This window comes from Strix aluco, chromosome 4 (genome assembly GCF_031877795.1).
Source record: "Strix aluco isolate bStrAlu1 chromosome 4, bStrAlu1.hap1, whole genome shotgun sequence".
Taxonomy (NCBI): Eukaryota; Metazoa; Chordata; class Aves; order Strigiformes; family Strigidae; genus Strix; species Strix aluco.
The window spans coordinates 48453268-48480674 of record NC_133934.1 but is presented as its reverse complement, the minus strand read 5'-3'; the positions used below and the strand labels follow the sequence as shown (position 1 = coordinate 48480674).

The 27407-nt window shown below is 38.7% G+C and overlaps 1 protein-coding gene across 3 annotated transcripts; it reads right to left on the bottom strand.

Moving 5' to 3' along the window:
- Positions 1–2896: 2896 nt before the first annotated feature.
- MAP9 (microtubule associated protein 9) lies at positions 2897–26534 on the bottom strand. 3 transcript variants are annotated; one of them, XM_074822966.1, is made up of 13 exons: positions 26390–26527; positions 25321–25417; positions 23677–24099; positions 21333–21409; positions 20503–20614; positions 17938–18191; positions 17061–17119; positions 16353–16518; positions 15141–15230; positions 14268–14429; positions 13670–13815; positions 12817–12949; positions 2897–7481 (listed from the first exon to the last, which is right to left on the bottom strand). In XM_074822966.1, exons 1-13 carry the CDS (start codon positions 26441–26443, stop codon positions 7359–7361), a joined length of 1896 nt encoding a protein of 631 aa, XP_074679067.1. In that variant the 5' UTR covers positions 26444–26527; the 3' UTR covers positions 2897–7358. The 3 variants fall into 3 exon arrangements, with proteins under 3 accessions (XP_074679067.1, XP_074679068.1, XP_074679069.1); XM_074822967.1 differs by lacking the exons at positions 20503–20614; positions 21333–21409 and having other exon boundaries at positions 26390–26522; XM_074822968.1 differs by lacking the exons at positions 2897–7481; positions 20503–20614; positions 21333–21409 and having other exon boundaries at positions 12816–12949; positions 13603–13815; positions 26390–26534.
- Positions 26535–27407: the final 873 nt, after the last annotated feature.

Sequence of the window (27407 nt, the reverse complement as noted above, 5' to 3'; positions counted from 1 at the left end):
GACAAAAGTCAAATCTGGGAAGTTTATAAAGTTACCTGCAGTGGTTAGTTATTGACTGAGTTAACTGCTGCTCCGATTTTGCCTACAGCTGTCACTGAAAAGATACTTCTGGTATGGGGAGAGAAGAGCAGATACCATCCTGCCTGCATCAGGGAGCAGAACTTGCAATCCACAGGTCTCCCAGAAGCCTTCAGGATGGGAGCAGTTATCCTGCCCACCTGCAGGGTTTCATGGCCAGTGTGTTAGACTAGGTGCTAAATAACCTCTGCACATCCTCGTTACACTTCAAGATTAGCAGTGCTAAGAAGCGCATAGGAACTCAGGGTAGCTAAGAAAGTTCTTTCCCAAAATGTCATTTATTCTCCATGACTCTGCAAGTGCTTCTTCAAGAAAGTGAACTAGATTGAGGACAGCTTTAATATTTTCCCTTTCTCTACAATTTTTTTCCTGTTGTTTTTCCTTAATTATTTTGTTAGAAAACAACATATGGGGATGAATCCCCAGCGTATTACACCGTGTTAAAATGTGCAAAGGAAAATATAAGTCAACCAGGGTAATATTGTTAATATCTATGCTACACCTGGGCACTAAAACAGTTAAATGGTGGAACATCCTATTTCACTTGTTGGGAGTTAATGATGCTTGAAAACAATGTTATCCTCCTATCATTTGTTATCATCAAGGACTGGACATCCCAGTTTATATTCATGAAAATGAATATATATTTCTATTCATGAAAACTGATTAACCTATAATGGGTTATTTAAATGAAGAATTAATGAAAAAACTTTCAACTGTTCTAGTCTGAATCTACTCAGAAACAAAAGAAGCACAGAAAAAGACTATTCACAAAGGTAACAGCAGTAAAAAACCCCTTGCAATACCAAGGACTTTTATTAACACTTTTCTTCTGTCTTGACTGTAGTTGCTAAAATTATGTGCTATGTTGAAAACATAGCTTAACCGCCTGAATGCAGTCTGCTAATATGAGCAGACTTCTCCATGCCCCAGGCTGAAATAACAAGGTAAGAGTTTTGCAATTACTTCATTATCTATTGGGGGAAAATCTAACCAATAAATGTTATCAAAATTTTAGAAATTGTTCTTTAAAAGCCAATGTTTCAGTAGAAATGTGAAGGTGGAAGGGCTGATGACCTAAGAGGTGCTTGGGACTTGAGCTTAGTTATTGCATGGTTACAGGGATGAACTAGTCTGGGTTGTGAAAGCTGATAGATAGCCACTTGGCAGCCATGACTCTCAGACTGTGAAGCTTTTAATCCTGTAAAAAGAAGGCAAGATAAATAGTAGAACCACAACCTTGGCCTTCAGGAGAGAAGATGATGGCTTTTTCAGGGATCTGTTTGGCTGAATCTCACAGGAGACTGCCCTGGAGAGCAAAGGGACCCAGGAGAGTTGGTTGACTTTCAAGAACATCCTCGTCAGAGCACAAGAACAGTCCATTCTGACATGTGGGTAGTTGAGCAAGTGTGGCAGGCAGCCAGCGTGCATGAACAAGGCTCTCCTGCCTGAGTTCAGACAGCAAGCAAGCACACAGATGGTGGAGTGTACTTGCCAGCCAGGAGCAATATAGAGACATTACTTGAGTGAGCACTGAAGGATTTAGTAAAGCCAAAGCTCAGCAGGAGTTAAAGCTCATATGGGGCTTGAAGGGCAACAAGAGGGGTTTCTGCAAGTACATTGACAGTGAAAGAAAAATGTGGTCCTGCTGCTCAGTGGGCAGGTGACTTAGTGACACAGGGCATGGAAAAGTCTGAGGTACTTGATGCCTTTTTTTGCCTTTTTTCTGTTTTTTCACTGGTGAGGTCTGCCCTCAGGCCCTGAAGAGGAAGACAGAATAGGGGAGCACTTCAGCTTAGTGGACATAGCTATGTCCGTGGAACCATGTAGGGTATCTCTGAGGGAGCTGGAGAAGTGGGCTGATGGGAACCTTTAAGTTCAACAAAGGTAAAGTCAGTCCTGCACCGAGGGCCAAATAACCCCATGCAACAGTATGGGCTTAACCCCAACAAGATAGAAAGCAGCTTTGCAGGAAAGGACCTAGGGGTACCAGAGAACAAGAAGTGGAATGTAAGCCAGCCATGGGCTCTTACAGCGAAGAGTGCCAACAACATTGTGGGCTCTATTAGCAAGAATGTTCAGCAGGCTGATGGAAGCAATTCCTCCCCTCTATTTGGCATGTGTGAGACTGCAGCTGGATCCAAGACTGCATCTAGAGCACTGTGTTCAATTTTGGGCTCTCCAGTGCAAGAAAGATACGGACATACTGGAGCAAGTCCAGCTCTTGACTTGTAGCCAAGGCTGGCATCAGCGTTCACAACCCAAACTAGTTCATCCCTGTTGGTCAGACTCAAGCAACTCAGTTCCACACACAATTAACCAAGTGAAACATAGCAGTCCATGTTACACAGACCAGGTAAGATGACCTAGTATTTAGTGAATATGAAAGAAAGAGAAGATGTAAAGGAGAACAGCGTACAATCTTTCTTACCCAGAATGAGAATCGGAATAGAAAATTATTCATCATGAACCTGCCCTTTAGTGCACCAATGCAACAACATAATGCCTGAATAAAATACGAAAAAAAAAAAAAAGAGAGACACTGAACATCTTTCAGGTTATTACTTGGAACGCCCTGCCTTCATTAAAGGTTTGTTCGCATTGGTGTGGCAGCAAAAGTGAGTGTTGGTGAGCTGGAGGAGAGCGCTGTAGTGCCAGAAGCTCCAACTTCAGTGGGATACAATTCCCTGCCTGCTCGTCACATTAACAATAACAAAAGAATAGCTTGTGCTTAGGGACACTTCCCTAGTTCATTTACATGCATTAAAGCCTTATTTAAAGATTTGTATCCTGGGATCTGATGAAAACATTGAGGACATTATACTAAAATATACTTTATTAAACACAAAATATTTTCCCTCTGTCATCAATAAACATATTAACAGGATTTATATAGATACATATACATTTTTATAAATGTACATATGTTCATATTTCTCAGCTCTATTTTTTACATTTGCATCATGCTGTAACATGTCCAAGTTTTTACAATGTAAAATTAGACAAAGCTCTAAAATTTTACTATAAGAGTTAAACACACAGTTTTATCAACTGTTTTCCCATGTCTACAGACCTTCAGCATCATTTTCTATTTGAAAAGTTGTGAATTTATGTGAGTGCCGGGTATATCACTCCTCTGAAAGATGTCACCAACATCTTCCCACTTCTATCTTCTGTCAAAAATTTTCCGTCCAATCATCTCGAGGCTTAAAGCCAGTAAGGATACCATATTCAGTTTAGTCACAGGCACATGACAAACCTTTTTCTAGCTCTGTCACTTCCCCTACCACACTTCATTTGCACCCCTCAACTCTAGGCCTGTCAGCATAGGGATTTACCTTACTTGCTCGAGCTGGACACTGCAGAAATAAAGATCCAGACAATTTGTTTCTCACAGGGACGCTTTGCCTCAGACTCTCCTGATCTGACCCTGACAGCTGTACAGCACTCTCCGCTGTCTGCTACACATTTCATCGTCCCATGATACTATAGCTATGAATTCATTAAACCTGAATTCAAGGCTCCAAGGACTAGAAGCCTAGAGGACCAATGATGCACATCACTGCTCCAGCCCAGATTTGTTCAGAAATTTTTCCATAAAATTTGGGTGGGTCAATTTTGAGTTGGTAGTTCTGTTGCATTCTGCCCATGCTGTAATGCTGGTACCTCTCCTGCTGCTATCTGTAATTTTACTCTACCTCTTCAGTTGTCCACTGAAAGTGCCCTGGCTGGGCATCTTCTCAACTTCTTGAAAGTTTCTGTCGGCAGTGGATTCTTTCTCTTTGGATGTCAATACAGTCATTGTGATACTACTACTGCTGAAAAAAATGCCCAACCTGCCACAAGGTAACAGCCAGAGCCAGACCCAGGGTTTATGAAAGCCCCACATTCACTCCTCTGTAGTATCTGTCCTACAGCCTGGCTTAAGCCAGATAAAAATCTGGATTTCTACAAAAAAGCTGATGTGCAGGATTCCCTAACTGGGAACTTCTGTGGTAATGCAATGCACTGGAACACTGCAGTGCAGGAACCTCAGCATGGGTACTACTATGAAGAGCCTACAAGAGAAAACACCAACGGCCTAGGAACACAGCCAGACTCCAGGGGCTCTGCAAGAGCAGACTGCAGGCCTTGGGGTGCTTCTGAAAGCTCCAGCCTCTTTCCTGCCCTCTCCCCTTTTTGACTAATGTCCTCCTCCTCCCCCCAGATGAAAAAAGAAGAGCTGCTCAGCACAAACCTGTATGAATGCTGCCCTACCCAGAAGTTCAGCATCCGAGTGATGACTTGGCACAAATCTGAGTCTCACAGAAGGGGCAAAAACGTCACTATTTTCATTAAGGTCCACTGGATGATGTCAAGCGTGCATTACCTGCAGACTGTATATAATCAAAGGGTGGGTGTCTGTACTGGGTCTGGCTGAGCCGGAATTGGTTTTCCCCTATAGCAGCCCTCATGGTGCTGTGTTTTATGTTGGGAGCTGGCAGGGTGTTGATAGCACACTGGTGTTGTGGCTACTGCTGAGTAGTGCTTACACAGCACCAAGGCTCTTTCTGACATTTCCCCCCCCACAGTGGGACGGGGTGGGCAAGATCTTGGGGGGGACACAACCAGGACAGCTGACCCGAACTGACCAAAGGGATATTCCATACCATATGACGTCTGCTTGAGTATAAAGCTGGGAAAAAGGAGGAAGGGAGTGGGGTCACCCTTGGTCCTCCGAGGCAACCACTACGCGTATTGGAGCCCTGCTTCCTGAGAAGGCCCGACAGCGCCTGTTAATGGGAAGTGAGAATAAATCTGTTTTCTTTTTGCTTCCGTGTGTGGACCTTTGCTTCGCTTTGCTTATGTTAAAACTGCTTTTGTTTTACCCACAAGGGTTGTGGTTTTTTTTTCCTATCTTATTTTCTTTTCCCTTTTTGTCCTGTTGAGAAAAAGGGGGAAGTGATAGAGCGACTTGGTGGGTACCTGGCATTTAGCCAAGGTCAAACCACCACAGTGTCATAAAGGTCCCTAGTTTCTCTAGACTTTAGTGGAACAAAAACTTCCAGCCGCAACATTTCTGGGTGAGTGGCCCAGTGACAGAAGGCTAGAAACAAAGAAAAGAATAAAAGCCAGGTCCAGTACAGTTGTCTTTTGAGGAAGAACCAGAACTTAAAGCAAGAGTGAGGACCAGTGGAGACATGCTCAAAAATGTCAATACACAATAGGGCTACCATGAACAAGGTACATGAAAGACAACTAGAAGTTGAGACACGCAATGTGAAATACCAGAAAATATACTCAAACCTGATCCTGCAATAAAAATACTTCATAATCTAGAAGCTGTATCAAATCTGCAACCATTCCTCACAATGGATCAAATCTGACCTGTCAGATGATTCGGCTGTACACAAATCCAGCACAACTACTAGTGAAACCTCACCATTATTCTCAAGATTAGCAAATAATTCTTGATGTTGTCAACCGATCATATGCAACAGAAATATTGTACATTTTACAAGCCTTCCTCTACACCTATTAATAGAAATTCGGTTAATTATGGCAATTACACCACTATCTACTGGTTCTAACAAATTTATCTTTTCTTTCTAGCATCTGCTTGTGCCTGTCATAAACTCTGCAAAAGGTCTGAATCAGGAATTCACAGAACTACAGTTCATACTAACAATAATGAACAGGACCATATTCAATAATGAGACAGAATAGATATCCTTCCAATTTCACTCTTACATACATACCAGCAGTAAATTTCACCTGAACAGCATTCTGGTAATAGAAACAGTTACTGCCAAAACAAATGTCTCTAAATCCTCACTGGCTCTCACTAAAATGTAAAAAAACAGGCAAGAAACATCATGAAACAAAATAAATTAATCTGTTTGCCGGTCTTATGGTTTTTCTTTCCTGAGGAGACGCCCCAGTGTACATGAAATGCAGAATTCAAGAGTATCTCAGTGATTTATGAACAGCGCAGGACTCAAGTGGAAAAGGCAAGTCTACTTCTCACACACTCCTTTGACTTCCCAAAGAGGCTGTCAGTCTAAACAGGAGCAAGATTCTCAATTGAGAAAATACATCTATAATTTAAAGACTAAGTTTTTTTACTTCTTGGTTGGTGATGATGATTTTGTGGGTTTTTTTAAGAATACATACTTGAGGAGCAAATCTGATCTGGAGTGATTATTAAAATTCAAATAAGAAAATACAAACATAAGAAACAGCTTGAGTTTAGACAGTAGGCAAACAAGAGATTTGAAGATTTCTAAAGATACACAGTCTTGCCATTGTTTCCAAAACAGTGAGGCAATAGCCATGAAAAAACAGAAGAAATTTTAATCATGTACTACAGCAACTAGCTCATTAGCAATGATGAAAACAGGTTTGGGAAGGATTTACTTCATCATGTAAAAACCACCACAGAAGCCTTTAAATTAAGCTCCTGAAAAATAATTTTCAGTGTCTAAGCTTGCCTCATAAGAGTACCACTGTTCTGTCCTTGCAGTTTTTATGTAAGATTTTACGTGAACTGAAAAACATGCCTCTAAAAACAGTTTCCTGTAGGAAGCAGGAAATCTAAGGAATGTATGTGAAGACCTGAAATGGAATTAACAGCTACAGTCTTACTTAGTCCTGGATCATTTTACACTATATGGATTCTAGTTTCTTTTGTACCATCACATGGCTGGTTTTGGCCCCATGAAATCTTCTTTCTGCTTGATGCAGTTTTAATTTAAAAGCTATTTTTATATTTCATAATGTAACATAATCTAAGAATTATATGTTCCCTCTAGCTTGCCTCTTCACGTATGAAAATGAAGTCCCCCTACTATACTGCTTAGCCTTTTGTCTTCTTCCTATCACCACAAGGGAGCCAACATCTCCTTGCCCATCATCCCCTCACCCAAAGCATTTCTTCCAGACTTAACTCCCCAGCAGTATGGCCTAGTAACTTAAAAACAACCATTCTGCTACTTACTGGGTGAAAAAAAATGCAAGAGTCCAGCCTTAGGTATCCTGAATATACACTTTCACCAAAAAGGAACAAAGTAACACAGGATTCAGCAAAACTAAGTTAAATGAGGAATTACAAAAATTAGTACATTTTCTAAAGCAGTGGAAAGGGACAACCGATCTATTTAAACTGCAGAGATCAAATAAACCAAAAATAAAGGATGCAACATCTATAATGCATTCAGTGAAAATCAGCTGTTATTGAAATAATGATGAGCTATCGTCAGAACTTTGTGGATCATCTTTTCTCACAGAAGGCAATAGACTGCTCAGTAATTCCTTGAATATGTGACTTTGCCAGGTGGACTCCAGGGAGAAAGCACTTCATTCCCATGGACAGCCTGCAAATTCTTTTGCTTCTTCTCAAGCTGCTCTCTCCTCTCTTTCTTTTCCTGAGAATAAAAAGATGTGTCAAAAAAACCCAAACCAAACCCCTCCCCCCTAAAAAACTCACAAAAAACCCAACTCTACCAACAGAAAAGTTACAATTATTGTTATACCTTTCTTGTGTAAAATGAAAAGTTAACATGCAATGGAGATTTGCCTTTCAGAGCTTAGTGCATCCCTTTTAGGGATTCAGACACACACACTGCACAATGCAACCCAAGAGGCTGCACACTTAATGTCATTTACGATTACGGTGACTGTCTTAAGGATGGGCTGGTTTTGTGCATCATCTAAACGAAAAGCCCAACAAAAGGCCTAGTGGATTAGGTACTGTATTTGTCTTGCATATAATCAGTCTCATCTTAATTACTTCTTTTCTTTAAGAGGATACCTAAATCACAATGCTAAATATGTTGTTCTCATTAATTCTCATTGATGCATCTTTGTAACTTTCTGTACTTATTAAATCACACTTGCCCTGTACTGGAACAAACTGGGAATTAAACAATTTAATTATAAACAAATATCTATCTAACATTATAAGCACTGCAAGGTTCTGATGATATCTTCTATTGTTTCAAACAGCAATGGGTGATTAGGACGATGATGGATAAGCAAGTTGCTTGCAATATTCTTTTTGTGCCTGATTAACTAACGATTTTCAAGAGACCTGTCATTCAAAAAATAATTTGCAATTATTTATAATTATTTTTGAATATTTATAGTGTTCTGTTCTATATAAAATAAACATTCTTCTTTGCAAAGATGACTGCCATTTCACCATTGCGAAGACCAGCATGTACGGGTGCATCTGCATGAGCAATTTAGTACACTGGAGAGTTCTTTATAGGTGCAAATTTTCCTTGTATCATCCCTGCTTGAGCACACCACTTACTGACTTAAAGTAGTTTCTCTCTTGGGGGAACCTAGTTTGACATTATGGACCAGAGCATAACTTACAATGCCCCACCTGACAGGTGGGTAAAAGGTCTTTGAGCAGCTGGCTTTCCGGCACATGAACAGTGCCCTCACTCCTAGGACCAACAGCCTGCGTACACATCACTGGTAGTAAAGAAGCAATGCGGATATGCAGACTTAAAAACACCATCAAGGTGGGTATAAGCATTATTGTAAAAAAGGGAGCTTGAGTGGAAGTTTTCTCTTGTTTTCCACGTATGCAGCAGTCAAACTGTACTCATGCAGCTATACATGTGATATGTACAAAAATTTTAAAAAGCATAACATGCACTGAAACATCAACCCTATCAATATGATGTTAATCTGTGCCCTTTAGGTCTTTGTTAACATAAATCTGAAGATCCAATTCAGTTAGGAATGCCTGGTCTGACTAAATAAACACCCAAGTATTTCATGCTGTTACTAGTAAAGCTGATTAAAAGCAAGGCAAAGTTTGTATGGGGAAGTAATGCCCTTTACTAAAACAAGCGATACAAAAGTTCATCACAGTCTAATAAAAAACCATTATCTCTCTGTACAAAGTGTATCTTTCTGAATTATATGGAGTAATTGAGACAAACTGGTCTTCTAGCACTGTAAGATTCTGGCTCTTCTGTGCCATTTTATACTTTAGCCTTCTTTCTCCTTCCATAAAGATCTTCCTTGGATGAACACAACTGGTGGCTTTGGGTCTTTAGAACAAGTTCAAGATATTACTCATGTATGAAAAACCCAAACCAAAGATAAAGCATACACTGACCCCGGAAGGGAACGAAAGTTGCTCTGGATTTTTTAATCACGTCTCAGCTTTGAATGTTTGGGTTTGAAGATTCAATTTTCATGAATGAATCCCAGTGCCAAGGAAAGAGTCTTGAGTTAATTTAACTGGTTTTCAAAAGAATAAATTTGACATGAAGAATTATTGGCTTCTTCCCTGCCTTCAACACACAGAAAGCTTTTTATGTTCTAGTCCTAGCCACAGTCCACATTCTCACAAGATATAACTGACATAAATCTTCCCTAAAATAATAAACAAGATGTTATTTGCACTAAAAGGAGAAAAGTAACAGAAACAGTGAAAGATTAAAACAATAACTGTAGCTTGTCATACACTAGATCAACTCAATTGTATGGCTTGAATTCTCTGTGGAAGTTTCCTACTCAGTAGCCTAGTAAGATGAATACATTTCTCACTTACAAAATTCTGGGAAGATCACATTCTTTAGCAGTATGACTGCTATATAATAATTGAATTTTAGATAGTGCAGAAGCCTTACAACATTTAAAAGGAATAACAATAACAGCCTTATTTCTAAACATATTGCAATTTCAGGAGATTAAAATTCCAATATAGAAAGTATTTTCAGATAGATCTTATTAAACCACATGAAATGAATAACCCGTGTCAGCTGTTTCCAACCCAGAAAAGCAAGAAATCCATGAGACGCATCCAGTACATCATTTAGTGATGTTTTTAAACAGCTTTAGAATGCCAAAAATAGATGTTAAGCATGCTCAACCTCAAGGTAAAATTCTTCTAGGGCATTTAACCTTACTATGTTGATGTTCAAGAATTATCTGCGAGCAGCCTTACTTCTCTTCAACTCATACTAGGTTAATGCTTACCACGTAAAATGGAGAACATACGTAGGATACTTGTTTTTCTCTACAGAAAACAGGTATCAAGATTACTAGCTCAACAATAATGGAAACTACACCGATCTGTCGTGATGAACTTTCTACATGAATCTTCTCCATGTTCTACTCCTCAGAATAGGTGTATGTCAATGACAAGCATCAGACACTGGTAGTACGTATTAAAGTATAAAATGATCATTTATCAAGCACGTCATCTAGATTGGCTTGAAGAGTACTCGGTGAGTAGCAAGAGGCAAATACTATGAAAGAAACAAAAGACTCAGAAGCTTAAATTTCCTCAGCAAAAGTAAAGTTCCTCAGCTCAAGATTATCCTTTTTATGTTAGTATTTTACAAGTGTTAGTAGCCTTTTTCAGGGCATTTATTTTAATGCTTAAAAAGTAAATCTTCTCTATGCACTTATGTTACCAAACATTCACACAATGATCTCTAAAAGTATAAGTAACAGAATTTCCATCAACATAAAAGCAGAATGTTTCTTATATTTTGGAAGAAGTACAAAGGAGATTTTTATGTCTGTTTTACCTATGCATTATGGTCAACACCTGGTTCAGGAAAGCCAAGGATGAATTTACATATTTATTTCTGGTGAATGTTAATGAAAAGATATTAGAATATCTCCCATTATGTTACTCTTATTTCCCTTCAAACAAAGACCCTCTTATTTGAAATAATATGCTTCAAAGACTTCCACAATTCTGCTCTCTCAGATTTGATCCCTGTTTATCTACCTGTAGGCAGATATCATCTTAGTTCCCTTGATAATAAATTGACAACTTTACCGGTGTTTCTCTCCTGCGGTTCACTGAAGGTGTGTATTTTCTCTATTACTACACTAAGCCAGATAATATCCTGGCCAAACATGATGACAGAGCCATTGCCCGATACACCTTCTCAAACAAAGGTGTGTTAGCTGCAAAAACCAGCACAGTTTCAGAAAGCAAAGTGTGAAGAGTGGGCATGAGACATATCAGTCAACACTTGCAGATAGACACTGAAGATGAGATCATTTTAGAGGTACCTCTGCCAACCAGTTCAGAACCTATCACATCCTCCAACACCTGTTTTTCAAAGTGTACATGCTTCTCTCAGGTAGGAACATGTACATCCATTTAGGTCTGGTCATTCCTCCAACTACTGAAATTTGTATTAATAATCCCACTGAATTGAAGTGATGACCTCAGGAATTTAAACACAATTTGAACAGGGGAGCCTGTGTGAAGCAGCAGATTTCATTCCCCCCAAAACAACAGATAATTTTTTTACCTTCCTACAGAGTCCAAGACAGCAAAGAAGTTAAATGTACAGTAAGAGGCAACATCCATGCTTTGGTACAACTATGCTAACTGAGGACAGCCTCAGTAAGCAAAGCATACCAGGACAGAGTGTTAGCTACTACTCAAAGTATAGTACTTTCTTCCTTGGGAACCAGGAATATCAGCTAGGCAAGAAATAATCTAAGATTAGACATTAATCATTTGACAAAACTGAACTGGAAATCACTTGATAAAGGGGATCAGATAAAACAGTTCTTACTAATGATTACACAAATCAGAGGTATTCCAACAGGGGACCAGGTCAAAGAAGATCTTAAAAGACTTAAACCTAAGACTAAAAAGGTTCAAAAATAGAGAGAAGGGAAAACATGCAGGCTCTTGCCTAACTGCATATTTCTGAGTTAGGCAAGTAAAGGATTATTGTCCTTGTAAGATCTGTCCCACACCCATATATCTGCCTGCCTCAGTTCTCATCTATCCCCTTCCCACAAAAAAACCCCCCAAAAAACCCAAACCAAAACAGAAAACCCACTCGAGACTCTGGAAAAGACTTTAAGCTACTGACAGTACAAATGAATCCCTGTAAGGACCTTACGCCAGCTGAGTTGCAAGATCCCATCCTTACAAATGACAACAGAGACTGTATGTACAGGATGCATGCCAGAAACCACAAGGAAGAGAAACAATAGAAGAAACACTCTCAGACTAAGAAAACCGTGAAAGTCAGTATGATCAATGACTGTGTCACAGGCTGAGGATGAAAAATGCAGGTTCTTCTTTAAGTAGCAAGTCACAGGTCTTTAAGAAAACAATGTATGCTAAGAATATTAGTGATCTCTTCTCATTTGTCTTTCCTGTAGCAAGGGAAAAAACCAACCATGCCTTACTGTAGGGACTAGAGTACTAGATTAGTTTACTGCTTAACAACTGTGACCAAAGTACACTGTTATAGGAAAAATATAATTGGGAGCATGAGAGTTCCACCCTTTCTCATAAACAGAGATAATCTCAAACCTCATTACAAGTGCTTTTATCAATTTTAAGGTATGCAAGTCTCCACTTTAAATACTCCTTGAACGTATATGCAATCACTGTTGCAGCTGCTGATGCTGCTTGGCTTTGCAGGTTTTGTGCTGTAGTGAGTTGGCGTTTCAGAGATGGTTGCTCCTGACGTGGAATGTCAAAAAATGAAGAGTAACTATGAAATTCAAAACCCTATGACATGTAGGTAGGGAGAATATATTTTCCATGTATGCTAAATATCAAGCCCACCACATTTTATCATCATTTTGCTCAAGAATTTTGGGGGACTAGCTATGTAATGCTGCCATCATCTGGCCTCTCTTATAACAGCATGAAAAACCATGAGTATTACAGTACAAAAGTTTTCACACCCATTACTAATCTTTTGGTTTTGACAAAGTGCAAAAAAAAAAAAAAAGAAATACCAGCCATCTTTCATATTCCTCCATAGCCTTTTTACTTTTTTCTTCCTTCTTTGCCTGTTGTATTTCTTGCTTTCTTCTCTCTAAAATTTTTTCTATTTTCTTCTGTTTTATATATTCTTCCTTTCTTTCATTCCTGTGTAGTGAGAGGGAAGAAAAGGAGATCATGTAACAGACTAATGCTGCATCTGTGACTAAATAACTAAATTGAGTGAAAAGAGATATTTTACATGTTTAATAAAAGATCAAGAATACATTATTTAAAATCTTCAAAGTCCACCTTTATATATTATATAACGAAGATATAAACGAACCTACTGTTCTATCTATTATGGCATCACCTTTTCTGTACTTCTTTCCTCCTCATTTGGTATCATATAAAAAATTAGATTCAAAGTTTCTGTGTGTAATAGTAAGTTGCACATGGTCTGTGAGAACTCTTGACTTGTAAAACTAAGAAAGAATTTCTCCAGCAGACACATCATTTGCTTCTGACTACATCTACATTCATACATTGTATTCCACAAAGCTTAAAGACTTACCTTCCTTCCTACGGCTTAGTAATGAAGCATGAGACTAATCAATAAGACATTATACTACTCAATGAATCTTACTTTGTCAGTTGCAGTATCTCTGCAGTAGCCTTTTGAGGGGAAAAGCATATAAGTCACTAAACTGAAAGAAGCTGTACAGCTTGTTCTCATTGTTATACCCATTCTCCATTGGGACTAAAGCACCTGATCCCAAGCATGCCATTGTCTCCCAATTAAAAGCACATCAAGCACTCACAGATCTATTGCATTTGTAAGCAAAGATTTGGGAAACTATGATATTCCAAAACCCAGTGGGGCAGCACCATTTTTCAACTGCTGACACGCTGTCTCTCTTCTTCTCTGCAACCAGTTCCTCTTCTTTTTTCTTCCTGATTCTTTCAGACTGTTTTTCCTTTCTGCTTTGTTCTCTTAAATATTCCACCTTTCTTTCTTTCCATTTTTCGAATGCCTAAACAAAACCACAGATTCATTAGAAATCTTACCCCCACCTTCTTGTCAATACTCTGCTTATTATGTATTATTATTTTTTATAATTTCTACACATTCCAATTTTAGAGTATTTGTTTGTAGTATTGCTCAGAAGTGCATATCACTATACCTAAAAAGAATTATATTCTTTTTCCCAGTAAGTAACAGTTCACTGCCAACATATTTATACGGAGTTTATTTTACATTCAGTTAATAGAATCCAAATACGGAAAAAAGCCCGTTTGTGTGCAAATGTAAACATTAGATACTTCCAACAGAACGGAATCTAATATGAGCTTTCTTCAAAAGTTAACCACGTTCAGATTTTAGAATCTAATTCATTCCCACCTCTTGCTGGATTAGTCAAAATTATTCTCAACAATTTCTTTAATCATATTCAGTATGCATTTATGTACATATTTCCGATCACACCTTCTGTGCTGCTTCTGCTTTTTCCTCATTCTGTTCTGCTGCTTTCTTTTTCTTAAGTTCCTCAAACTTCTTTTTTTCGCTTAACTTCTTTGCTTCGCTTCCTTTCTTTTTTTTCCAGGCTTCAAAAGATGCAATTGCTTCCTCTCTTTTAACAGCTTCTTTCTAGATTGAAAATAACAGTCTACATTTAAATACACTTAAATATAAAACTGTAACTGAAATAGTATGCTTTAAACTCATTATCAAATGTAGGATTAACTGGAGCAATAAAGAAATGGAAATTAATTTGCACACAACATGCCAAGTAATACTCAAAATTAAATTTGAACTATATAGAGCATTTCTTTTCTATGCTCATTTTTAATTTAACTTAATCAAATGAGACAAACTGCTCCTGCAAAATATGTGTAGGAGAATATGAAATACATGTTAAATGCCTAGAAGCAAAACATATTAAATACTTAAAAGCCAAATCTAAGAATTGTGTGGTACTATTCAAAATACAGTCCTCTGTAGATAAGCATCTCTTGAGGTAGGGAGCAAACTCATTTTCTAACAGATGACAAATTAAAATTTAATACCTGAAGGGTTGAGCATCTCAAAGTCTTTTTAAACAAAGCTGAAAATTAATCTAAGAAGCACACTTTTAACATACCTTATGTAAATGTGGATGGAAGCATCAGCCACACACCTTTTACAGCAAGCACAACAAGTGGGACATGCCCTTTACTGTTTCAACTCACTGTATGCTATTTAGAGAAAAACAGATGCCTTAAAACAGCAGAGCAATGTGATTAGGCAGAAAGCACAGGTAAGCATACTTCAAAGAATTACAGTTTGTCAACTTTTTTTTAAACAAGAACATAAACAAACCTCTTCAGCATTGTTCCTTAGATTTTCAGCTTTCTTCTTTTCAGTTCTCTTTAATTCCAGTAGAAAGACCCTTTTCTTTTCCAACCAATTCTGTAAGAAACATTAGAAGACTTTTATACTTTTAAAGTCTTGTTAAGGTGTAACTAAAATGTTCTGTTAAAACAACCAAATGCAGCACCAATATAATGACCACCAAAATTACTCTTAATTCTTCTACGTTCTACTTAAATAACTATCCTATGTGGAAGACTAATCTGTGATCACACAAACATTGTGATCAAAAAAGTCTGAGGTTCTGAAGACATAGCTACAAAATACAAAAAAGCTTAAGGATCTTTAAAAAAAAAAATCTTCAAAAAACCACCAAAAAACGTAAGCATTAGAAAAAAAATGAAAAAGAAGAATGGAATAAAGATTCTCATCACTTGGTATATAGGAGTATTAATTACATTTATTGTCTCTCCTGCAAATACCTAAAGAGAATAAAATCCAACTAGGAAGAGTGAGACTTAAACTGTTATGAGCCATTTGCAGAATCAGACTTAAATTTTCAAGATTTAACTATATATTTGGTATGCTGCTTAGAGATAGAAGTGTCCTAGATGAAGCCTATTTTACCTTTAAAAATTATGGAGACAATATAAATATGGATTTGATGTTCTAAATTTTGTTCCAGAACCATAACAAGTATTAAAACCACATACCAATATGAACAGTATCTGTTAATGAAAGTTCACACACAGATTAGTAGCAAAAATCTGTTGGAACCCACAAACGAATTGTTATGAAATTCTACACAGAATCCACATAGATTATCCTTCTGGAGAGAATACTAGACTTGCTTCCATTTTTCCTGAACGCCAACTGAATAGAACATATCAGGAAAAGAAACTTTAAACTACACACCTACTTATGTTAAGGAAGAAGTAGAAATAAAGGAAAATATTCTATTTGCCTGAAAATAGTTTGACGCAATAAATTATGAACCACGGCATGCCCCTCTCATCTAGCTTTTTAGTTTGTAATTTGATGAAAAAGTGTAGCCAACAGAATAAAAGCATTATTACACCTGTAAGCATATGCAAGGAATACACTCAAGAATACTGATTTCAAAAAAATAAGGTGTTGACTCCTGTAACAGGACCTTTATATACATAGTTTTGTTTGTTCATCGTTTTGTTCATTTTTTATTTATTTGTTTTTAAGATCTACCTGGAAAACAGCTGCTCGTAAACTATCTGCTTTGTCAAATTCTGTACCATTCTTCTGTGTGTGTTTATCTTCCAACACCTTTAATGATCCCAGATATTGAGATGATATAGGTGTAGCTGGTGGAACAGCTTTTGCCTTTTTCTTTAAGTGTGCAGAAGACAGAGATCTACAAAAATACCAAGACACAAACATATCAACGATCTTTCCATCTACTGTAGCTGATATCAAGTAGTGTTCCTTTTATTTCTGTGTATACCAAAAGTTATGTGACTGTTTTTTACATGCACTTGGCTGAAGACAGGGGAAAAGGAAAGGAGGAAGAAGCCTGTTTTCTTCTGAGGGCTTCATTATTGTCAAAACAAGGCACTACTCAACATATCCAGCACAAGAAAGTTTACAAATTCCTTACACTTTCATCTACAAAGCAGCTTAAGTCCTATAATGACATTATGGACTGGATTCATTGGTGGATCCAGTAGCACACACTCATCATAGACATTGGCAAAAGACTTGGGAGTCAGATCTGATCTAACCCTGAGCAAGGGTTATAATAATATGCCGCATCTACTAAACTGTTTTCCACAGATGGACAGAGGTTGTCAGCAGTGAAGACAATGCTGACAGAAAACAAGAGTGAAGCAGCACTGTCACGGCACTTACATGCACCTTACACTCTGCAGACTGTGATACACAGTGTCTTTCTCTTACCTGTCAGATAAAGCAGCTTTCAGGTTTTGTAGAACTCTCTCCTTTGCTTCACTTAGTTTCTAAGAAACACAGAAGAGAAGTAAAATTATAGAGTCTCTCAAGCAACAGGACTAGATAAGGATGAAACAGATTTTTACAAGCTAACAAGGATGTTGGGAATTGGACTTGACAATCTTTATGGGTCCCTTCTAACTTGAGATGTTCTGTGATTCTATGGTGTCAGAAAAATATGCAAGAAAGCCACTAATATAGAAAGGGTACAGTACAGGGTAAGAAAGTTTAAAAAAAACCCACCCCAAAACCAACCAACTGAACTTTCAGAATGTACCTTTTTGGAATGGCACCTAGAAATGTATCTTCTATTATGTAAAAATATAGCCTATAGTTTAGAAATACAAAGGAATAAAAAGAACCCAGCCTTGTTATTATACCAATACACTTTTAACTGTTCTTAATACTTAGCTTTAGCAATTACATGTATCTACATATTTTCTTTCTTGTGATAAAGCTTAAAGTGCTTTGTATCTTATCCATTATTGAAGTCACACCACGGATTCCATCCTCTGACGACATACACTGATCATTGCAATTCAGTTAACTTCACAGCAGAGATCTGACATTTTCACTTGGATAAGGGTATTTGCTTAAGGTTGGTAAACACACATTTCAATACCTTTATATGGTTTAAATGATTTGTGTAAAGTCTTCCATAAAGCTGTACAGAATTTGTAAGAGCCTCAGCTCTAGAAGCCAGGGGTAAGTTGTCAGCTTTACAGAGTTCTACACATTTAAGGTACCAACAGCAACTTCATGATACTTTTCACCGTACTTCTAGGTCATTGTTCCAACCAATGGTAAAAACGCATACGAATAATACCTTGACAGAGTCTTTTGAAGTGTTCTTTGCCTCCCCACACTCAGACTGATCATTCACTGACACCTCCTGTATTGTATCAGTTACTATTTGCCCCTCCACTATTTTCAGTGTTTCATCTGAACTGTCAATTGTTGACTTCTCCAATTTCTTTGTTTTCTCACATACTGTGGTCATCGTTACTTCTGTCACAGAAGGGGATTTTTGACTGTTGTCCTCCAGTTTCAAGTCACTGGTGCTGATCTTCCGATCTTGATCTAATGGGAGAAAAAAGATTGAGAGGACAATTTCATTGTTTCGTTGTTTCTGAACATTGTTATTTCTGTACTAAACACATCTGTTTATGAAACATATTACTAAATTTGATATAACGTATTTTCTGTGTACTTCTTTCTAAGAACTGTATGGACTAATGAGAAGAGTATTCACTTGTATTTAAATGTAAGACTGGAGTAGCAACTGAAGTTTTAACGAATGTTATAGAATGCGAGATCATGACAAAGGCAAAACTTCCCATCTGCCCTACCACCCAAACATGGTTCTAGTGTGGAAACCAAAAGCAAGAGTCGCTGCAATCACAGCAAGAGCTCTTCTGACATTTAGCAAACCACTAATGAAGTCTGTATAACAATTTGGGTAGCAAAAACCACTTTGTGTTTTTCAGGCACGTGGGACACAAGAAAATAATGGAAAGATTCTGAGGCAGGGATTTAAACAAAACATCACCTCAATTTAAATGTATGCTTAAGTAGTGAAATTGTCATTTATGAAACACTTTATTAATAATACTTAAAAAATATTTTTATCAGATCTGAACTGCCATGATTGTAGAGATCTAAATTTGTAAAACAATTCAGACACAAAAAAGGTCATGGTAAATTCCAAATTACAGTCTTCCACAATTTTCTGATAGAATTCTTAAAAGAAATATAAATTGTGGATCAGAGATTAACTTCAAATTACCTGAAGAAAGGAATGCTGACAATCTAAGATAGTTAATCTAGATTTACTGAGATGAAGATAAATTCAAGGTGACAAGAATTCTGAATTTATATGAACCATTTCCTATCCTCTGTTGATATGTAAACTTTCATATTTTACTTTACACTTACTAGAGAGTACAACTGTATATAAACTGTACAATTCTGATTAAGCTGCAGCACTCAGTGCACAGGACACTGGTGACAGCAGATTTACTGCTGACTGCAAGCACTCGATTGCATGAACTTCACTGAACTTCATGTGCAAGTCAGTTTGGCTCCATTTGCAAAATGGATACAAAATACTAACCCTCCCATGGTTAGCTGAGAAATGCCACATAAAACCCAAAATTATTATTATTGTCACTTCTTTCTTGACAGTTCAAGCTATACAAGTTTGATCGGTCTGCTTGGAATTCTTATACTGCACACTTCAGCATCATATTTAAACAATCTTTTCCAATCCTTTCTTCTCCACTTTCACTGAAGACTCTGTATCATTGTTGTTTCTATGTCCTCTGTCCTGACAACACCACCTTTATTATTCTCTTCCTCTTATGTTGTCCCTGCACTTGGAGAATCTACCCATTCCAGTACACTGATGCTTATATCCTTTTCCCCACACAAACTCTTCTTTGACATTGTTTCATTAATGATGTTTAAAAACATCAAGCTATACCAAATTTTCAAATCCAAGGTATCAGCAAAATATAAAAAAGAGCTGAAATTAAACACAGATCTAAGCATATTTCTTATTTACTACTCAGTAAATTGCCTGAGTTTTCTACTTTTATTCACCTTCCTACACTAAATTATTCAAGCCAAGTCCTATCTTTTATCTCATTAGGCTGCAGTGTATAGACTTCTTGCTGCATCCCACAGTCTATGTTACCCATTACAGTCCTGCACAGAGCAAATTACCCCCCAGCATGATTCCCTTAGCAAATTAAAAAAGGTGTCTAACAGCCTATTCCAGTGTTTTTTAATCTGGGGTCCATGGATTTTCTGTGACCAGCTGAAAAAGGGGACTATGAAAGGTAAGTTTAATGGATACTGCTGAGAAGCCCACATACTTGATATTTCTTAAAGGGTCTGCACACCTCCTAAGAACTGTTAGGTATTTACAAATCCAAAAAAAATAGAAAAACACTACTCAGTTTGTATTAAACTTTGTAGAAAAGGTGCAGGAAGAAGTAAAAGGTTTACCCTAGTCACACTGACTGCAAAAGAGGAAATGAAATCAAAATGACTTAAGTCTTAAAGATGCTTATACAATGACATAAGTCACAGTACAAAAATCAAATTTAACTCAAACTTTAATCTGTTCCTCTCCATTCCCGGGATACCTCTAGGGACAAATTTCTCAGTACTTGGGATGATACTGTATGTGGACATAACTGCAAGCATGAGGCTGGGCCATTCTCAAAACCAGAACAGGAGGAGACATGAAGGCATGAGAAAGATACTGAAAGAGAGTAGAAAGGAAATTAAGAATGTCACTGATTTTAAGAAAACTTGTATTAGACCATTAGGTATTACTAAGGTATAAATGGTAACATTTATCTGGTTGTACGTATCTAAGTTCTACCTTTTACAGGTGGTGCTTCTCCACACATCAGTAAATCGGAGTCTCCAGATCTTTCATTGTGGGAAGTAAAATTAATGGAAAATTGTGGTGAAGTACTTTCTAGCCATGGACCCTTAGATCAGAGAGTGACAAATAAACAAGTGAGCAATTTGTAACAAATCAGTGTAATTTAATTTGACTTTATAACACTCTGACAGAATGTTTGTTCAGAACTGTGGGGATTCTAAAGGATTTCCTGCGAGGAAATGGACATGTGAGCAATCCTGCATATGAGCAAGACTGGTAAAGCCTCAGCGTCGGCAAGGACATAACCTGGAAAGAATGAAGAAGAACACAGGAAGTTAAACAACTTCAGGGTGTGGGTTTGGGCGGAGAAGGAAGTTTGTACAATGTCGATGTGGCAGTTTTCATCCAATCAGAAAGAATTATACCATGTGATTATATCATGTGATTCTCACCTGCATTATAAAAGGCTTGCTTCACTACAATAAAATTGGCATTGCTTAATCACGTTGATTGTCTGCATGTCCATATCTCCCGCACAGAACTCTCTAGGAAAAGTGTAATTCTTGTTTTACATTTGGAGAAATAAAATCAATCAGCACGTAAGGCTGCAAGCCATCGCAAAATCCTATTTCTAGTTAGAAAGAAAAAGAATTATGTTCACTTATCTGGCCCTCATCATAAGAATACTACTGGCAAAGACATTTTTTCCCCACTCATATTTTTGTCCTATTTTTCTTCCCAAAAATTTTGCCAGCTAAGTAAAAGTTAGTTTCTAGAGTTTCCAATGTAGATGGTAAAAAAAATCAATACATATCCTCTCTTACTTCAGGACCAGGGCTTTCGTCAAGCAGTTTTTTCTTGGGCATGGCTTGGACATTCAGAGTAGTTAGGGATGATGGTGCTGAAAATGAAGAAAATCCATTTCTAGAAGCTATTGTTCCTTCTGACCTATTAAGCTCATCATTTTCCACAGGATCACATTTTCTCAACATATTTCTTGGTTGAGGTGATCGTTTATTACAACTATCAAACGAAGGAATGCTGATATTATCAACTGAAAATAAACACTACCGCTTCAGTTATGTCTAGTTAAAGACATTTTAGCCTGGAACACTGTTTTGCCAAGATAGATTCAACTAAGTTTTTTCAGTTAAATAGCTATTTAAATAATAGCACAGCTTTCTTAACATAGTGAGGCCATATACAAGCAGCTATATAAACAGTTACAGCCACTTTTACACCAAGTAATGAAAGTTTTAAAGCTTCTAATATAATCTCTACATAGACAATCTATTATTTTTTTTCCATCATTATCTCTGTATATATTGAAACTACACTCAAGGGCTTATCTGTAATTAGAGAGACAGAGTTTTCCTAAATACAGAAGAGAGCGTGTATCTAACAGCACTGTTGTAAGAAAACCTTCTTGCTATTCTGCTTGTCCAGTTCCCCACTAGCAAAAGATACAACGGGAAGACTGCCTTGCTCTGCACGGTGCAGAACAGAAAAAGGCTGGGTAGGAGAACACATCATGAGAAATACAGTCAAAGGGGAGGCCTTTCAGTGTATTTCTAGCCTCTTCAGTGATGTCTCTGTTCTCTCCCTAAGGCAGTCATTGCGCAGCAGAACCACCATGCAACTTCTTACAGATTTCCATCCTCTGGCTCTTCATCTTCCTCCTGCTTAGTAATCCTATCTTCTTCATCTTTTCTTCCCCCTGCCCTGCCACCAACAAGATCAAGCCATACAATGGTTTTCTACCTCCCGCCTTCTTTATGTATGCTGATCCACATAAGAATGCTTATCTAATTCTGCACATTGGCATGAAAGCATTTCTTATTAAGTCCTAGTTCATACAAATCTATCACAGGAAATGGGAGAATCATCATGCCTATCCAGCACACTCAGCTGCCTAAAGTCTAATTATACAGTTACTGTGAAGTTTAGAGAGCTAAGAGGTCACAACAATATTCCTACAAGTGCACTGACAGTTTTTCCATGCACTAAATCACAAGAGAAATCAAAGGAGCAGAAAACGCTGATTAGTCTCTGGATAGTCACCTCCTCTGTCGGACAGAGATCAATTTATTTAATATAAGAAAATTTACAATGGTTGACTATTGAAGACAATATGCTAGTATCACCGTATTACTTAGATTCACAAGAAGAAAAGGAGTACTTCAACTTTTTTCTGCCACTCTAAAACTACACAGGCATACGGGTCAGGAAAGAGGCAGCTGCAGTGCCCAGCTGCACAACCAAATATCTGGCACTTTGGTGCCACCATGTGGAAAGAAGAAAAGGAGCTGTTATCACTAATCATGCTCTATCAATTCAAAGTTGTAATCTTCCATCACAACCATAAATTTCTCTCAACATCAAACAGGACAAATTATTGTCACATTATGAAGCACATAAAAAAATCTGAACTCTTCTGACATCTTAAATTTGTAAAAGCACATATATTCAACTAGCAGAATTCCAAGTTACACTTTGCATATTGAAAATGAATTAAACTGTTCTTATTACATTAAAGTTCAGGTTTTTTCATGTTTGACTATACATCCAAAGTGGCTGAGTATCTTCAAAGTAAAAGATCATTTGAAATTTTAACTTTGCAATGGTGAGAAGTCTGCCATTCATAAACGTTTTGGTTACAGCTCATTTTTTGACATTCTGTTACATTACAGCATCATGATGTCTCAGCATCGCGACTTCAACATTTTATTTGCGAACACTGTGGTCCAACTTCACGGGTCACAGAGAAGGAATGCCTGGTTGAGGACCTTCTCATTAAAGGGTGCATGGATGCTGCGGACACTGTGTCAATATGGCTTTCTGTGCTATGCACACATACAGAAGGCAACTCTGTAGTCCTCCCACACCTTCAGACATGCACTGATGGAGAGCTGAACTTTAAGTACCCAAATCTCCTGAAAGGAAAAGGCAAACAGGAACCTCCTGCTACTTGGCCCACACTGGTTCAGTTTACTCCCTGGCAGTTGGAGGTTATCAAAACACGTGTTTTTAGAAGAATATTGAATAAATTTCCTGCAAGCCAAAGCAGCTGATACTTAACACAGAAAATAACCCAAATTACAACACTTTATAATACTGTAATATGGCTAAGCAAGTAGCAACAACAACATTCAAATGCTTTCTTTTCACCTGATGCTGAAGCATTTCTTGTTTTGTGCACCCGTGGCTTTGGTATTGGTTTGTTTTCCTCTTGATTTCTTTTCTTCTGTACTTCATGAATAGGCAAGTCGTTACAAGGGTCACTTTCACTATTATCACATGGCACTTCAGCAGCTGAACACTCTTCATTATTTTTTCTGTCATCACCCTCATTTCGACTTTCCAAACATTCTTCTTCACCATCTTTTCTGTCATCCTGTATGTTTTCACTTTCTAAAAGCATTATTTGCTGAAGCTTCTTTTCATGAAAGGATAAAGTCAAGTCATCAGCAGCTTCATTTTTCAGATCTGTTTTTTGTGAATCATCATCATCTGAGAGAGGACTCTCAACAGCAACTGATTTCTTAGTGCTTTCAGCACCTGAATTACTTTCATTAAGTTCTTCCCCAATACCTGAAAATAGCACATTATCAACTTCCATTTGAGACAAGTGGAAAAAAATAAGACAGAGAAACTCTATCTTCTATAATTTAAAAGTATTTTTCATGTAACACTCTCCTGACTTAAGTCTCTGAGCGTTTCTCTTTCTGCACCTCTGATCTCTGCAAAGCCACGAAATAACATCCTTACTCTCCTTCCTTTCCTGTCACCTGTTTCCATGGATCCAACCTAAAGCAAATAATTCAAATATTCACCGGTTAATTCTTACCTGTCATGCAATTTAAATTTCTTCTAAAAAACCATCTCCAATACCATAAGAAGTAGAAGCAAGTCAACAACAACAAAGCTAGGCATGTTTGGTCTCTAGAATCCATCCTCCCCTTCTTTTCACTTCTGTCCCATCTGAAATCTACTAGAGGATACTCAAAGGATTTATCTGCTCCAATGCTAAGGTTCACATGTTTAACAAAAATATTTTTATCTTCCTGTAGCCTGTTATTTCTAACTGACTTTATTTCAGAGTTCAAATGCTCGAGGAAGACGACAAAAGAATGTCATGATAGTTGAGTATATTTAATGCCAAAGGACTTTTTTCTAAATCTTGTCAGCAAAGGAAAATTAAAGCATCCCATGAACTTTTAAAAGATGTTTCAGATGTGAATGAAAAACAGGACACAGAGGAAGCCCTTTTAAAAATACATCATGATATTTAAGATTCACACTTTCCTTAACATGCAGCATCATAAGGAGGAAGAAGAGCCATTCGGCTCATCTCATAGACTAAACATAAACATTACCAAATATCAAATGCATCTTGGCCCAAGAAAAACAGCCAGCGCAAACCTGCTCCTAGTTTGTTCTGCCCTGTGTCCTGCAGCCCAGTGATTGTCCAGACTGGGAAAACAGTAAGACAACAGGGTTTTCTCTCTGCCCATATCCACTTTCACTGACAGTACTGTGTGCTACTGTCTCATCCAGGTATAGAGTAAACAATATAGCTAAGGAGTAAAACTGGGCACCACAACTGCAGGAAACAGCACAGACTGTCTGGTCCGGGAGGCTGGCACCACCACCGATTTCTGCTCCTAACTTGGAAGAGGAGGACTAAGTGATTCAGAAGTTGTTAAAATATTCTTGGAAATTAAATCATATTGACCCACAAAGATTGTCTGTGATGTAGCAATGAGTTGAGGAAAGGAAGAACACAAGGAAAAATATTTAATTCTGTCTTACCGTTTATCATGCCATCTTCGTCACTCTCGAAGTCGTCTGAGTATTCAGCTGTTTGCTCTCTTGCTGCATGAGCAGAAATTGCTTCTTGGGGCTTATCCTGAAATGATTTCACAAATAACTTTTATACAGAAAGGAAGATTCACTTGTTCAATTTCAGCACTAACTCCCCCCTCCCACACAGAACAACAGTAAAACTGAGCAACAAAGATTAACCTCTTTTAACTGAACATTATCATGAAGGATAAGTAAAATACAGTGTTTTCACTCTATCATCATTGCCCCAATTTTTCTGTGTTTAAAAAACCCCTCCATATATTAATTTATATTTCCTCTTCATAAAAAATGTATCTTGCAGATCTCTCTTCCATTTTTGGCAATAATGACCCCGTATTACGTGACATATTCTCCCCCTTTTATATGTTTTGATCGGCAAGAGTACAACAAAAAGGTCTGTACAGTCAGCCGTGGCAGAGGTGGTGAGCAGGGACTACCTCATCTCTGACTGCTGCAGTACAAGAACCTGAAGCAGGTGGCAGGCCCGAAACAATAGAAGAACTTCACATAAGCGACCACTGATATTCTGGACTCTGCTGCAGGACATCAGAGGCCCACCACATTTACATGGGTTCTGAATGCAAGTGGCCTTACTTATAGATTAAAATACGTTATGAAATGCAGCAGTTTCTGCAGATTGGAAGACCTAGAGCCACAAACCACTGAAGGCTTGAGAGCAGGTTGTTTGACATGGGCCTTACCCTCTTCCCGAGGCACCTCCTGTTGGCCACTGCTGGTCCGTTAGCCAGAGCCATTTTTGCAGGACTATCAGGAACTAGGAGGTCAGGCTCCTCACGCCTTACAGCAACTGCTCCCCAGGTTATGCACGGGGAGCAGCTTCTAGCGTCCACGCAGAAGGAAACCTGCTTTCCCAGTTTTCATTTCGACAGCAAATCGGCTTTTTTCGGGCGTGTTTAACAGCAAATGACTGTATTCGCAGCCGCAGCCAAAGGCCACCGCCGCCGTTCCCCGGCCCACAGGCCCCCGCCCGCGGCCTGCCGCCGCCCCCGCTCACCTCCACCGCGCTGCGCCGACTCACCGCCCGCCTGCCGCCGCCTTCCCCCGACATGGCGGCGGCCTCCCGCTCCCGCCGGGCAGCGCCTCCGGCCGCCAGCCGGCCCCTCCGAGAGCCCCGGCCCCGCCCGTCGCCCGGCAACGCCGCCGCGCGGGAGAGACCGGGTAAAGGGCGGGCGGCGGCGCGGAACCTGCCGGCGGAGCGCCCCCGCCTTCAGGCCGCGGCTACAGGCCGGCGGGCGCCGGTCGTGGCTGCGCTCTGACCCTGCGTCTGACACCGCTGAGCATCCGCCTCCCAGCCCAGACCCCAAGGGCGCCGTTTGCCGTGACCAGGCGCACAGACTTCAGGGTACAGCAGAGGACAGGCGAGCCTGCGTGTCAAAATTGAGGCCTTCCGTCACTGCCGAAGCAACGTTCTTAGCTGGGCCAAAGTCAGACTTCACCTGTGCTTTGCAGAAACCAGCTGAAGTCAATGAGATTTATTATTTATCCCCATATCCTACATATAATCCACATACCTCTTCTCACAAGATGTATATATAGTATATTTCTGTGCCACTCAGGGCATGCCAAGCCAAGGACAGGGCTGACACAGGTTCATCAACCCCACTCTTTAAGAGTCAGGTAATTGTCTAAAACTTCCCACTTGGGATTTAAGTGCTGACATCAACAACACTTTACATAAGGAACAAACTCATTTTAGTGCTTTGTGGGAAAAAAATCTCATAGCACCAGTGTGTTAATTTAAATGAACTTTTAGAGGTGAAGGCATATGATAGTGGCGTAGAAGTAAATCACCTGGTGCTTGCACCTCCTAATACTCTGATTTTTACTTCCCCACACCTGGTGAGCATCAACCCCCAGGTGACCAGACAGCTTGCCAAGCAGCAGGGGTGCCTGCAGAGCTGGCTGTCCTAGAGGTCATCTGGCCCCTGTGTGAGTGGTGATGGAGGCGACCAAACCTTAGGATGCTCTGGGGATATTGACCTTGTGCATCAAAAGACAAGTGCCGACTTCAG

Coding starts and splice junctions, on each gene's coding strand:
- MAP9 (XM_074822966.1), bottom strand. CDS start 26,443: ATGTCGGGGGAAGGCGGCGGCAGGCGGGCGGTGAGTCGGCGCAGCGCG. Junction 14,430..15,140: donor TAAGGAACAATGCTGAAGAG/GTTTGTTTATGT, acceptor TTTTCAATCTAG/AAAGAAGCTGTTAAAAGAGA. Junction 12,950..13,669: donor GTGTCAGCAGTTGAAAAATG/GTGCTGCCCCAC, acceptor CTCACTACACAG/GAATGAAAGAAAGGAAGAAT.